The 15,297-nt window shown below is 35.7% G+C and overlaps 1 protein-coding gene across 2 annotated transcripts in view; it reads left to right on the top strand.

The window, feature by feature from the left end:
* SV2C (synaptic vesicle glycoprotein 2C) overlaps positions 1–14,913 on the top strand; it is a 109,435-nt gene extending 94,522 nt beyond the window's left edge. For both annotated transcript variants that reach the window (XM_068176869.1, XM_068176870.1), the window contains one exon: positions 5,218–14,913. In XM_068176869.1, the coding sequence (XP_068032970.1) occupies positions 5,218–5,401 (184 nt within the window). In that variant the 3' untranslated portion in view covers positions 5,402–14,913. The remainder of the gene's footprint in view (positions 1–5,217) is intronic.
* Positions 14,914–15,297: the final 384 nt, after the last annotated feature.

Genomic DNA, 15,297 nt, shown 5'->3' with positions numbered 1-15,297 from the left:
TTTTGTTAGCTTTATATGACTTGCTTGCATCATATGCAAATTCTGTGACAGGAGTAGGGATTTTATTCTTTCTTCTGACAGCACTCCACTCTCTTAACCATGAAACTGTTTTCTCATGTTGCAGTCCCCAATCTTATTCACAGTGCATCTTCCAACTTCTCTAGCAGATGAGGGAAACTTAAGTTTTCTTCACTACATCCATATTTTACCCTCAAGCCCTCTTTGTTCTCTGCATTGGCAGAGTGATGCGGAAAAAAATATTGTGTGATGAGGTAATTACAGCTTATGTTGTAATGTGTGTGCCCAAAGGGCCTGCAATAACACTGCACAGTTTCTCAGCTCTGCCTGTAGTATAAATACGGATGGAAGAAAGCTTAAGCTCTCTGAAGAAGGAACTTTAGGACATTTTTATTACTTTAAAAAGCAATTTTCACTCTCACATAAGTGGTAAGTATCTTCTTATGAACTTGGGAAGCACTAGCATTATAAGCCAAGATTCTCATCAGGGAGATGATAAAACAAATAACTAAAACCTAAATAGAAAGTGGAATAGAAAGAGATCATCTCCCACATAGAGAATAAATCAGATTGCATCAGATAACCAATAATTCATCATTTTTCTATGGCTGCCATAGATGTGAGTTTGAATTTTGTCCAGGAATACTTAGAATTCAAGGTCAGCCGTAAAAAGAAGTCATCCTGTTTTGCCTTTTTTTAATGCCTCTGAAAAAAGTTCATAAGGATTTGGCCACAATTAAGAAATAAGTCTCCTATCTTTAGTTCATGATTTTTAATTTTTTCACTTCTTCTTGAACCCTTAGGATCTGTGCCCAGAGCCATAAATATTATTCTCACAGTATCTTATTTCCAAGTTTGTATTAGTGACGATGTCAGAAGAGAAACTTTCTATTCTTTTGTGTCATAATAGCAGTAATTGACTCACAGTAAATTTCGTGACAGCTATTTTCTACTCTCATCCTGTGGATATAGTTCAACTGCATTTTGCTGAAATTTTAAAGTTTTTAAGGCATGGCCTGCCACACCTATGCCTTTTGCAGCAGTCCAAGGAAGGAAGGCAAATTCCATGGTTTTACTTGCACACTAAGCACTATAATTGATCACACCATGAACTACATGATATGTAGTTCTGTACTAATTTTTTAAAAGAATATAAAAATATCTGGACATAGAAAATTGCTCATAGAACATTTGGATACTCTGTTTTAATGCTTTACATATTATCAATTCTAACAAAATTTTGTTGTAACTTGCCGGTTTTGTAAACTTATCTGGCAAGAAAGATAACAAATGTTTGTGCTACACATTTAGTAGCACTCTGCTGCAGGACAATGAAGTTTTTAGATATTTTATCAGCAGTGGAAAAGGGGATCTGAAGTATTTTATGTAGGGATACAAGCACCTGGTCTAAGAAGGAACATATGTGGCAATCAGGAAACAAGCTCTTTTAATCTAAAGGCTTCGATAATCCCTCTATTTTTAACTGTCTGGACTCTTGCCATTTTTATGTGGACCTTGGATGAAAGGAAGCTAAGCATTTTTCTTTGTCACAGCTTTCTCAGCAGCAGAAGTAAAATAAATTGGGGAAAATTTCTTTTCAGTAACATCCAGCTTTCTCTTCATGCTGACATTTTTATAAAAGACATTTGTATTTTTTTCCTATCAATACTAAATTCTCTATCTGGGGAGTTTTTAAAGACAATCCTAAATTGATTAACCAGCATTTTCTTACTGAAAAGACTGAAAGACTTAAGTGAACTCTCTAGCTGGACAAAGGATTCTTGCTACTTATGACTGTTCTCCCTTGACCAGTAATGAGGATTACTCATGAAGTCAACATGACATTTTTGTGCAAATGTTTGTCCAATAATTTATCAACACAAAGAAAATGGGTGTGTATATATAAATGGTTCTATTCCCTTGGAATTTTTCACTTAATATGTTCATCATGCTGAGATGATATATCACATAACCTTAATCATTTACTGACACTCTTGCACTTTCCTCAAACACTGTAACAAGAACTGTACTAACGCTGCAAGAGACTACAGTCATACACATGTGTGATTTGCAGCATATTTATTTCCTGGATATTTTTATTTCCCTGGATTCAGGAGAATTAATTATAAAAGCATGAATTAATAACAGATTTTAAAGAGTTTGAATCACAAACCAGTGTTCTAAGAAGGATGTTTAAAAAAAGGAAGCAGTCTGAATTTGCTATCCCTAGTGCTCCATAATGGTTTGACACCTTGTTCTGACTGTAAGTACAAACGCATTCAAATACAGTATTAAAATTGAAGGGTATGAAGGTATAAGATTAAACAGTGACAATGCTTTTCAGGTATTGGTCGTAACAGCAATTTACTTAAGCCTGTTAAAATCTTATTCTTCATGCCAATTACATGCTTATTTTAGGCAAAAGGACATGCCTGAAATCTGCTTAAAGATTAAAAGATTGAACTTCTACTGGTTTGTTCATTTTTTAATTATCAGGACAGCTAAGGGTGATAAAATGAGCTTACTTTTTCTTACTTTTATTTGTTTATATTTTGATAACACTAATGGGACTAGACTAATAAAAACCCCTCACAATCAGCAAAATTCTATAAGCTCAATTTACAAACAGAACTGGTTTTTAAGTGCAAAAAAACTTACTTTAATTTTGTTCAGACAGAAGAGGTATTGTATGTATTACAAAATGACTTTAGAACCCGATATAGTAATGTTGGGTATATAACAATAATAGATCTAAAGAACAGTGGCATCAGAGACTAGAACATGAAAAGAAATGTTTCAAATTGCTCAGAAAATTGTATTCAGACCACTGTCATAACTAGTTGATATAAGCAGCTAACATCTGTGAAACAGCTTACCTTTCTTTATAGGGTAGTATAAAACAACACTAAACATAAGTAAAACATCCCCATATGTTTCATGATACTATTTTTCCAAAGATTTCCTGCCTGTATCTATCTGAATTTGTTTTAGCTGGATCTGTGTATTCTTTGGGGAGTTCTGGTATCTCTGAATATACTGAGGCTGTTGATGACTTGGCGTCTACTTTCCCTATGGGTTTTTTTTCTGTTTTTGTTATTCAGACTTTGATTTTACATCAGCATTGACAACCAAGAAAATCATATTTATGTGCAGACTCTGATCACTACCAGTTACCACCATAACTTTAGAAGTACTTTCTGTGAGTAAATAAGCTGACATTAGAACCATTCTGACTCTTTCCCTTTCCTTCTTCCCTTGAGTTCTTCAGAATAGCTGCAATCTCTTGTTATCCTATCACATAAACTCAGTTTTCCAGTCCAGCTGTGTTGTCTTTAACCTCTTTCCAGCTGCTTGCAATACAGCCTATTTTAACAAAGTCCTTTCCTCTTCAAGAGTCTCCTGCCTGCATACTTTGCACAGCTTTTCAGAAGGACCTTGACAGGCTGGAGTTTTGGGCAGAGAAGAGCCATCTGAAATGCAACAAAGGCAAATGCAGGGTCCTGCACCTCAGGAAGAATATCCAGTACAGGATGGAGACAGACCTGCTGGTCTAAAATGACCCTGTTTGAGCTTTGAGGTTGGACCAGGCGACTCACTATGGCCCCTTTCAACCTTATCCGCTCTGTGATTTTGTGAACCCTACAAGATCCATCAGTCTGGAGCACCTTCCCTCTCAGTAGCTACACCCCATGCTTGTCGCCCTGATTTCTTAGGATTTTCTAAAGCCTTCTGAATTTAAATTCTTGTAGAGAACTTTCTCACGCAACTTTCTGTAAACAACCTATTGTTTTGCATTCTTTCATAGAGGCGGAGAAATTTGATAGACTGGTAGTTTGTCCAGTGTCGTTGGAGAGGTGGCACGTTCACCTTCCAATCCACTGGCACCTTTTGAGAACACTAAATGATTGGAGTCAGAAAAAATAAATTAGTCTCTTCATGGTGACCAAAGCTGTGGTGCGTCGTTTTCCCTTGTGTCCTCTGGTGACACATGCTCTTCAAAGAGCATTGAGACATTATATCCTTGCTTTCAGCTGGGGTCAAGTGTTCTTACTTCAAGTTGTTTCTCTTGGCTCCTCTTTAGTAGCTCCAGTAGAAGCTTTTCAAACTTCCTAGGATTTCAGTCTACATCTGAGCATGAGACTTCCTTTCTCTCACAGGTGCTTCAGTATAATAAATAGAGCCCTTTTAAGTCACTTAGATCACTAGTATTTCTCTTAATTCCTGTTGTTTAGACTAGGACTTTAATTACAGTGCAAACAAGAAATATTTTGTTCTGAAAATTAGAACAATTATCTTCTTGATTTTTTAATTTTATCCCAGCAAACACAGTATGAGTTCCTCATAGACTTTCTCTCTTTAATTTCTAAGAGAGTTGAGAAATGTTAGAGATTCTACCATTACACAGATATCTGTTAGGAAACTTTTGGTAGGGCAAGCTTATTCCTGCACCAATGAATCATACAGTCATGTTAAAACACAATTTAAATTGTGGCAGTTTGCATAAGATACCTATGCAAGAGTTACAAAATAATAAATATACTTCAGACTACTAAAATCACATCACTGTAATGCAAGACTTCACCTGAATTACCAGTGTCATACTTTCTGTTGGTAATCTATTTCCTTTTTCTTTTGTCCAAAGTTTGTCATATATCTCTTTCACCCAACAAGTTTTTAGATACCCTATCTTCTTTACCACTAAGAGATGAACATTCATTAATATTGGAAGTCTCGTTAGCCTTTGAAAAAGCACTGTTTCAACATGTGTACCACCTGTAAGAAACTCAATTTTAATTCAGTACCGTACAGTGATCATCCTTTAGTTCTGATTAATAATCATCACACAGATGATGAAGCAGTTCTCCTTTGGGAGCTACTTGACATGTCTGCTCTCCTAATATAGCCATTTAAGTCTTACTGAATTTCCATTTGCAAGTTCCATGTTCAACTATAGAGGTGTAAACACACCTGTTCAGCCATTCATTTCATGTTTTGATCCCTGAGGCAGAAGAATGAATTGCCTCAATGAAATACTATAGCAGCTGAGCTTTAATTTCTCATTTTAAATAAGAGCACAGAATATGAGCACAGAATTCTTATTGGCATAAATTTTGTTTAAGCTATTGGGGCTGCACTGATTTATTTGCACTGAAGATGTGTCTCTTTCACTTGTATTTTAACTTCTGTTTTCTCTTCTAGGGCAACAGGCTTTGGCTTTCTGAATGCACTATGCAAAGCTGCAGCTGTACTTGGAAACCTAATATTTGGTTCCCTTGTTGGTATCACCAAAGCAATCCCTATTCTCCTTGCTTCTACTGTTCTAGTATGTGGAGGTCTGGTAGGACTTCGGCTTCCTGATACAAGAACCCAGGTGTTGATGTAACTGGAAAAAACATTCACTATTTATTTCCTTCTTTGTAAAAATGCCATTCTCCTGACTGATGGTGCAAAGGCTTCAGATTCTCAACACACAATAGAGTGCTCAAATGCCAGAAATCAAACTCAAAAGATACTTTGGAGTAGCAGAGATTTAGCAACCTCTGTATGAAAGTTTTAAATTTCACTTTTGTTTGCTTGCATACTTTGTTATTCAAACCCATTTCACCTTGAAGTGCAAAGCTACCTCTTAAAACAGTTTTGGTGTCATATCCAGGAAGGTAAAAACCATACTGATAATTAGATATTTAAAATGCAAGCAGTCAGATTATTTCAAAAGCACATGCTAAATTTGGCCATGGCATTATTAGCTTTAGTAACAGTACAGACACGCAAGTCAATTACTTAGCAGTATTGGTGTGGGGAATGTTAATGTATCAATGCATGCAACATTTATCAGGAAACTCAACTGATTGCATCAGTACTGGGAACAGTGACCTTCTGCAGCTGCGCTTAGGTGATAAAAACTTGTGGCAATGACTCTTCCTTGGGAAATATTTTTAGGCAGATTCAATCTAAGCAAAGATTACCAACTGCACCCCATACTGACTGAGGAGAAGGCAACAACTACTGCAGGGAATTTAAAAGTCCATAGAGGTATGCAACAGAAAGAATAACAAAATTAACATTTTCACTTTTTGCTGCGGATGCTCCAGAAAACTTTTGTTTTATTCTCACTTGTGGCATCTGGATTATTTTTTTTTTCATTTAAAACAGTGAATTTGTCTTATTCCAGGAATGAATGAATGCAAATAATTTTGCTGTTGTTAGTAACAATAAAGGAAGAATCAGGCCATTGAACTATATGATAAGGATGATACTTTCAGAGGTTTATTTGGAGTTTATATATGTAAAGACTTTGATTATTTTCATAGTTTCTACACTTCTTAATATAACCATTTTCTCAGCTAATTTTTAATAGTTTCAGAAATGTCTGACCACTTAATACTTTCAAATATTTATTTGAAAAGCCACTAAGAAATAAGACATGGCAAGGCTGGAGGGAATAATAATGCTTTTATTAGACCAAGTGCATAGATGGAAAACAAATGGTAGTAAATACATTCCTTCTATGCTGTGGACTGTTCTGATTACTGGAAAATTCCCCATCAGTCCTAATGCTATGCAAAAAGTTATGGGATCTCTTTAAAATATCAGCATTACAAATTTAATACAGATACATTTATAAAATCATCAAAGAAAAGAAGCAGATCCTCTGATGACAAAAACTGTCATCTCTTTCATTGGAGCCAAAACAACTTGTATCTGCTGATTAACTATCTGCAGTTTCAAGTGTGAAGTAACAAATTTACTATAAAATATATGGAAATTTTTATTCAGTATTTTTTGCTAATTATATCTGACAGCATTTATTAGGTAGATGAAGCATTGCAAAGCAACTAAGCTTCCAAATAAGGTCATCATATAGTAAGCTAGACCTTTTTTCATTGATTTTTCTCTTGCTCTTAGATGTGAACTTGGATTTAGGTAGTAATATGTGGCACTGCAATCTTTATCAGTTATCATCTTTGTCATATTAACAGAATCAGTAAAAGTCTATGTAAGAAGATCATTCAACATATTTATAGTTCACTGTTTAATCCATTGATTCTAGAAGTGACATTTTCAGCTACTAGCAAATACCTCTGCTACATATTGTAGCACAAAAAATATTAGCCCAAGATGCTGTTTTCTCCTATGAAATGAGAAAATTGGCAGAATTTAAAAAGTGTGAGTATGGAAAGTTGGGGAGCATTATTTTGATGTTGGTACTTTAAAAAAATTTAGCAAGTGTGTTTATTTTGGAGTGTTAAGATGAAGATATTTGAGATGAAATATTTTATGTTTAAACCTGACTTAGACATGTCCCTTAAATTTCTAAATTATGCTAATACATGAGGAAGAACTATTTTTCACTAAGGCCTAGAAAACAATCTGGCGTTAGTTTTGTATCTGTGGCCTTTTTTCCACTAATCATAGACTTAATATTATTTTAAGGCCGTTTTCTACAATTAATATTATATTTGAGCCCTTTTTCTCTGTGCAATTCATAAGTAGCACATGTTTAACTCCTTGCACATACTGCACAAGTTATTTTGAAATCTGAAGCCTCTGTACATATTTAGAGTAAACACCAACAACAATGGTAAAATACTGCTTTGTGTTGCTATGCACTGTCCTCTTGCAGTAGTATATTCTGTCCATCTTTGCATGTAATTCCCATAACACTCAGATGCAACAATTTATAGCTTCTGACCAGCTTGAAGGAAATGGATCACAGAAAAGTAATATTCAGCTTTTGAGGGCTATGATTCAAGTTTATCACTCTAAAATCTCATGACATGTAAAATTATGTTGATTTCTGTGTTGGTCTTGTCATAAATCCTGACTATATCGTAGGTCTGGGATTAAGTCTGGATGAAATTATATGTAGCAATAGGAATTAGCAGAGATTTTTTTTTAAATGGACACTGCATGGTCCAGAATTATAAAGTTCTAAGGTAGAAAAAAAGGAAAATAATATTGGGTAGGAATTTGGAGAATAAGTAAATGAAAGACATGAACAAAGCAAAAAAAACAAGAACAAATCCAACATATGTAACAAAACCTAAAGGTAGAATTTTCCCAGATGGTAAGCTAGCTGGCTCAACAGACTTGAGCTAGTGTGCAAGCCAACATCAAAGTTGTTTGAATATTCAATAGCTTTTGTTGAGCACAGTAAAGATTTATCTCATAAAGACAAAAAAGTGAATGCAATTTCACGCTATAAATAACTTTGTGAGATATGTGAAATCCACAGACTGGAACAGAAATCTATGGCAATCTGGACCCAAATGTTACTCACATTATAAGCAAAAGTAATTTGACTAGTCTTCAGCAATTCCATCTTTTCTTGCAGCCTCCAAAGCAATCACAGATAATAAATATTGAACAGAAGGATTTGCATTTTCTTTTTATGTCTATTCGCTTACATGTCACACAAAGAATCACTTAATGGCATGGCTAGATTCCTAATAAACCAGACAGAAGCAAACTTGATAGCATTTGTGTATTAGAGTTGTAAACCCTATGTAATCAAAACTGCTTATTTGTTTGCTTTGGTCACAGAACCGACTGACTGCTAACTAGAAATCCCTGTCAGTCTAAACTGAAGTAGGATATAACATCTAAGAATTTTCTGTGCAGCTGAAAAGCTTATCCCAACAGCAGCGATGACAAAAAGCACAATGGCCCCTGAAAATACAAAAGACTCACAGCATTTAAAATGCTGTTAACCATAACAGTCCAATATTTTGAAATTTGGAAACTGTCCACAAAAGAGACCACATGTTTTCATTTTTGGCAAGGAAATTTTATTTGAATTAGTTTTACTCCTTACAGGTTGTCTAATATTAGAACTTGATTTAGCGGACTCTAATTTCTTGAAAGCATCTTATTTATAATTTTAGTACACTTTAACCAGCTTGGTTATGTCCGTGCTAGCACACTGCTACTTGGAAGCATGTGCTACAACATTTGGCAACCACTGCATTGGTTGTTGAGTACAGGCTCCTAGAAAGGGAACTAGGAACAGGTGTTCACGGTGGAGTGCTTAACAGGATTGGTAGTGAGTCACCTACTGGGAAACCTTCTTCTTCTCACCTTGATTTTAACCAGTTCCCTTACAGAGTGTGTACTACAAAAGATAGGCACTGATGAAATAGAGTTAGCCCTCCTTCCTCATAGCTCTAGTAGTCTACTCCTCCTTTATCATTTTAGGAATATGGGTCAAAGTTAAGATTGCTAACTCAAGCTCTGCTTGCTTTCTCTTCCTGCCATTCCATTCATTCCATCCCAAATTACTTTTCTTGCTAGGGGACCAGCCTTAAAGAAAATTAAAACTTTCTCACCTGCATCTGACTTCCCAGTAACATTCAGTAAGAAGTTTTGTTACATATCTTTTGCATTTTGGTTATAACTTTTTAAAACAATATGTAAAGCAGCCTTGGAAGTCCTTCTGCATGTGAATCTCATCTTTTAAGACAGCCAGACTCCACGTTTCCCTGCCTATCGAGAAGGCTGACCTAATACAAGGAGAGGTGTCCTCTCAGAATAGCCCCTGTTGACCTCCTGATTTGAGGAAATCTTCTTGCCTGTGCACCTAGCTCAGCTCCATTTGAAGGAAATTATATTCTGTATTCTTTTTTCTTTTTTCTACCACTGTGGAGCCTTATCTTTGTGTAACTGCTCTTGAGGCACAACAGCGATACCAATTCTCAGCAAAGTAATATAGTCCTCAGTCCCTCATATGGACAGCCTCTCTGTGCTAGGGTTTAGCTCTCTTCCCCATTCTGAGTTTTAAATTAATCTTCAACAGTCAGAGAAAGATGTTTACATCCACTTGCACCTCCTTACCTAAACAAGATGGTATCATGCTAATACAACCCATAAGCCATGTTTCCTTTTTAATAACCTGGAAATGCAATTGAAATTTCAATCACAAAGTTAAAAAATTAACCTTTGCACTCTGGGGGTCAAAGACACAAGAAGTAAAAACAGAAATACTCCACTTCCTCTGGTGTTTTGAAAGAAAACACACATTCGGTAATCATGTTCCAGAAAAAAACCACATCTGAGAGGCTACTTTTCTATATTTCCTGCCTTTTTGTTCATTAAACTTACTGTAAAATATTAGGTATTTGCCTGCATTACTACTTTCAAATGCTGCTAGTTGAGAAAACACAGCATGAAAATAGAGACTTTTGCTTGTACTTTCAAGGTAAGGCATGGTTCAGGCAATGATGTGGAATTAGAGGAGACACATTAGCCAGAAAATCTGGAACTCAGTTCAAAACATTAATTAAATGGAAAGCATCAACTTATAATGCTACTTTCAGATCTCACTTACGTTCATTTAACCTCACATAGTCTACACCCAGTCCATGTTCTGCTATCAGCTTAATTTGCTTTCTTCTAATAATTTCAACAAGTGCCTCAAAATATCTTTAGATTCACTATCATTAGCTGTTTTTTTTTTTCTTTTTCTTTTTCTTTTTCTTTTTCTTTTTCTTTTTCTTTTTCTTTTTCTTTTTCTTCTTATTTTTCTTTTTCTTTTTCTTTTCCTTTTTCTTTTCCTTTTTCTTTTCCTTTTTCTTTTTTGTAGAGGTAAATTCCCTATTTCTTCCTGCAAAGGAAGAACCCTTCAGCATTTAGTCCCACTCTACCTGTATAAGATTGCTATCTGGAAAAACAGAAAAAAATAAATTGGGCCTGATTTATTTCCTTTTCTTATTAAACATTTTGTTGAATTATGTACAACGATGCTGGCCTATAATATGGAGTTCTGGGCCTTTGAATACATCCTGTGGAACTCAAACAAAGCAGTAATTTTCAGCAGTCTCCTCCCACAACATCCACATGAGTTACATTTAATAGGACCAAAACACTTAGGGAAAAGTACAGTGCTTTCTAGGGAAAACAATCTATTCTCTTTGACAAAGGTCTAGGACATATTGCTCACTTCAGACCAGTACAAAGTCTGATAACCAAAGATTGGAGATTGCTTAATAACAGGAGCATTTGGGTGAGGATGACCTGACATTAAAGTATTGTACTTTCCACCCGGGTTCTCATGAATATACATTTTAATGACACATAACCAAGATGATTTGTAGAGATCTTGCCCCTACCCTAGCCATCAACACATTTGAATTGTAGCCAGACATACCAGCCCATGAGTGAGAGAGAAAGTGAGAGAGAAAAAGAGCTGGCAGGCACTTTCAGCACTCTCTCCACAACTAGCCACCTAATTTCATTTCTCTTGGATCCTAAGGATCTGGTTTTTTGCTTAGCTTTCTACTTTCTAATTTTGGACATCTACCACTTGCCATTCAGTTTTCACAAGTAGTCACCACCAAGCAAGCTGAAGTTGCTTTAATGCTAAAGGACAGCACTCACAGCTCATTGCAAGCAGAGTACTCTGCAAGAGTCCAGTGACATATGTGTTGTTCTAGCTTCATTTGTTGTCAAGCGCTAGAGTTGTTGGCTAGCACTCCTCCTGTACAATTCTGCATGTATTCTTATGTGTGAGACATGTCTTCTGTCCTCTTAATGTCAGCTTTGTATGCCCATCCCCCACTGGCTATGTGATAAAAATATTCTGTGAATCTTACATGGGTCTGTCTTACCCAGTTAAAAAAGAAGAGGGTTGGGAAAAATAATGAAACAGAATCAAATTAAATGTAAACAATGAAGACTAATAGTTCAAGAAATAGGCTTCTATTATTTTTATTTTTTCAGATGTTTTCTTCAAATCCTAGCCTGAAGCTATATAATATTGTATATTGTAGAGAAATAGTACACAGTTAGAAGTGAACACATACGCAGACATATGTGGGTAAGTATACACACATATGGACACAATCACCTTTACAACACAGACAAATCTTAAACTTACAAACCATGTTCTCATCTCTTTTCCCGTGACAGTGTTACTTTCTTCGTTGTGCATTATGCTTTGAACACAAATGACATCCTGCTCCATTCCTTGTGCAGAAACCTTTACTTATTAATGCGTAAAATTGTTGGGATGCCAAGAGTCATCTCAGCTGGCCATTAGCCTCCAGTCACTGGAAGGGGATTCCTAAAGTGGTCTGGAAAATGAGCTTTGGCTTAGCTGTTGCCTTCCCCTGCCTGCCCAACCCACCCTCCTGCCCCATCACACTGTGCCAAACAGCAAAACAGCACATCATGCAAAGGCACTGGTGTTCCAGTGACTAGGAGACACAGCACTCTCAGATACATAAACTCTTAAAAGCTATGAATTTTGTCTTATTCAACCAAAAGGCCTTCAAAATGGTCCATGGGGATATCAACATGCTAATTTCTGTGTAATGTATGAGAAAATGTCTGTGATTTTCTGGATTGTATGTTTTTCATTGTTTCTGCATATATGGCTGCTGTTGTTCTAGTGATGTGGTTAAAAAATTATCTGCTACTGTTCTTATCAGCAATTTTTGACCAGCCTGAAGCAGAGCCATTGCCAGGGTGTTTTTCAAATAACGATTAACACCCATGAAGATCTTCTACAGTAATTAGTGCCATAGAAAGTCATGGATACTACAAATGAAGCCAATCCAGGGTGAAAATTCCAGCACATACCACAGATCAGTGACAGTGGAAAGAGCTCTTCCAAAAGCTCTGGCATCTTCTACATTTCTTCTTTGCTCTTTTCAGAATGTTCACTCTCTGCATTATTCTTCTCTGGTAGGGGACATGCACTCATGCTACAGAAGTAAGAAAGCAGAAGAAAGGGCATATTCCTTTCACAGGAAAGAACATGTGTTTGCTATAGGAAAGCCCGCTCTATAAAAAAATTAAAACAAACAAACCAACCAACCCAAGCAGCTTGCTATTCTTTTTTATCCCCATGTCTCCTTTGAATTGATAAACTAAATACCAGTGCTTACAAAACCTTTGGGAGTAGGCTAAGAAAGGGTAGCAAAGCTTACATGATAGTTCTTTTGGAAAGGAGGAGACCTTTCCAAGGTGGTAAACATATGCAATGAATGAAACCATAGCATATAGTTTCTAATTGTGATCATAAATAGGCAGTTTTAAGTAGAAAACTGTCATTCAAATCTACAGCAGCAGTAGATAGTACTACCTTTTATATGGAAATCTGTAAACATAGATTAAAATCAATGGCTTGGAGGAAAAAGGAGAATATTTGAAGAGCTACTTAAAAACAGAACCTCCCATTATCTCTTTTGGACAAACCTTTTAGCGCTTTCCTGTTCCTTCCTGCTACCAATTGTCCTAATGTTCCTTTAATATGATTTATTTAATGCCTCACAAATGAAATGAAAAGCTAAATTGACATTTGCAACAAAAATTGAGAGCAGGTATAAATTAGCACTGTAGGAAAGCTAGCTCATTTATAAGAATTTTTAAAATGCCCCAAGCTGCTACTGTCTACCTGCATTTTTTGTCCTCCAAGTGGCTTAGGATCCTACAAAGTGTTGCAAGTCAGAAGATTTGTATGTGTAATCTGATCCCTGTTTAAATCAGGGAAGAAAGTTTTTAGGGTCAGGAGCTTTGTCTTTCAAAAATATGAAGTATGTCACTGTGTACACTGCCATGCTGGAATTGCTATTGTGAGAGAAATGTGTTTTTTCAGCCCTTTTTTTAGGATGAATAACTTTAGCCTGGTTTTTCATATGAATGTACTGCTTCAAAAATATTAAAAGGATTTCAGTACCAATGCTACAAGCTAAGTGAATCAACTGGAACTTCTTTTAATCATCCTCTACAAAATATTGTATTAAAAACGCCAATTAAACTTTAAAAAAATGCTGTATTATCTTCAGCTGCACAACATTGTGACAACTAAATTGTATCTCATGTTTGGTCTCAAATATATGTAGGAATATACTGTATCAAATTAGATATTTTTTTTAAGTGGGCAGTTTCCATTGCAGTGTAATGACATATGTGCAGAAGTCAGGTATCAAGGATGAGGTATCGAAAGCAGAGCTCTTGGTCTTCACTGCAACTTATTGGTATTGTAAGGCCGCAGATTTTCTTAAAGACTTGTTCATTTTTGCTTTCATTGCAATTTATTGGCATTGTCAGGTTACTGATCTTCTTAAAAACCTGACAGAATTTTCTAATGCTAAGGAACAGAAGGAAAACATGTATTCTTTCCTAGTTTTGTGCAGCTATTTTCTGTTCCCAGTTTCTGCTTCTGAACTTCCACTTAAATTTCCAACTGCTCTGAGCCAACTGGCCATACCATTTTTCAAACAGTCTTCAGTGTACAAACACACAGGTATGTCAGTGGCCATATGTCACCAAGAAAATCATGACCATTTCTGACAATCTCCATTTCTCAATGCAAGGTAACATGTACATATTGTATATACGGGTAACAAGCTATTTTAAAGTTGAATTGCCATTTGAACATGGGAATTTGACTTCAGATCTGCTAACCTGCATCAAGATCTTGGCAATGGTCCTGACCTCTCTGTTTCTTTCTTTTTTTCCTTTACTGCTGTGTGCACATGGAAAACAGGTTATAGTCATCACTACTGTACATATGTGTTTGCATGTATGTACCTTGATAAATTTTCTCTTTTGGAGTTCTGAATTTTTCATTTCAAGTCCAGCTGGTACAATTGTGAACTCATCTTTTCAATATCCTTATCTGTGTCAGATTGCCAGCTTCCAAAATGTTTGACCAAGTGTTTTGATTAAGTCCTCTGAGGAAAGCTGTCTGTATATTTGTGAAAGGGCATGCTCTGTGTAGGATGACTGTGTACAGTATAAATCTATAAAATGTGGAAGTGTTTATAAATTTATCTGCAAAATATTTATCATCTGTGTAACAAATGCAAAGTTATTTAGTGTACATCAAATTAATAAATGGGGATGATTTTTTGCTCTGCTATATTAAAATAAAGATATGTTCTCTGCAATGAATACATACCAGGTGTGATGATAGCCAGAATATTGTTATTCTTTATCCACAAGATACTACACTACCCACTATAGAAAAAAAACAGTTATTTTCATTTACCTTAATTGTTATTTTACAATGTTTCTCTATGCATCTCATCTTTAGTGCCTGTAGTAGAAGTTGAACATATAGTAAACATGGAGCAAGTTAATAAAGTTAAATGAATTTAAGTGACTGTGAAAAGAAGATAGAGTAAAAGCTACTATGATTGTATGAGGCAAAGTTCTTTAGTTAACCATCTGGGATTCATATTTTTATGGTATGTAACTATACAAAATAGACACCTGGCTTTTCAGTATATAACTGCATTGCAGGAGTACATTATCAACAAAGGGTTTAGTCTAACT

Source organism: Anomalospiza imberbis, chromosome Z (genome assembly GCF_031753505.1).
Source record: "Anomalospiza imberbis isolate Cuckoo-Finch-1a 21T00152 chromosome Z, ASM3175350v1, whole genome shotgun sequence".
Lineage (NCBI taxonomy): Eukaryota > Metazoa > Chordata > Aves > Passeriformes > Viduidae > Anomalospiza > Anomalospiza imberbis.
This window is presented reverse-complemented; position numbering and strand designations above follow the sequence as displayed.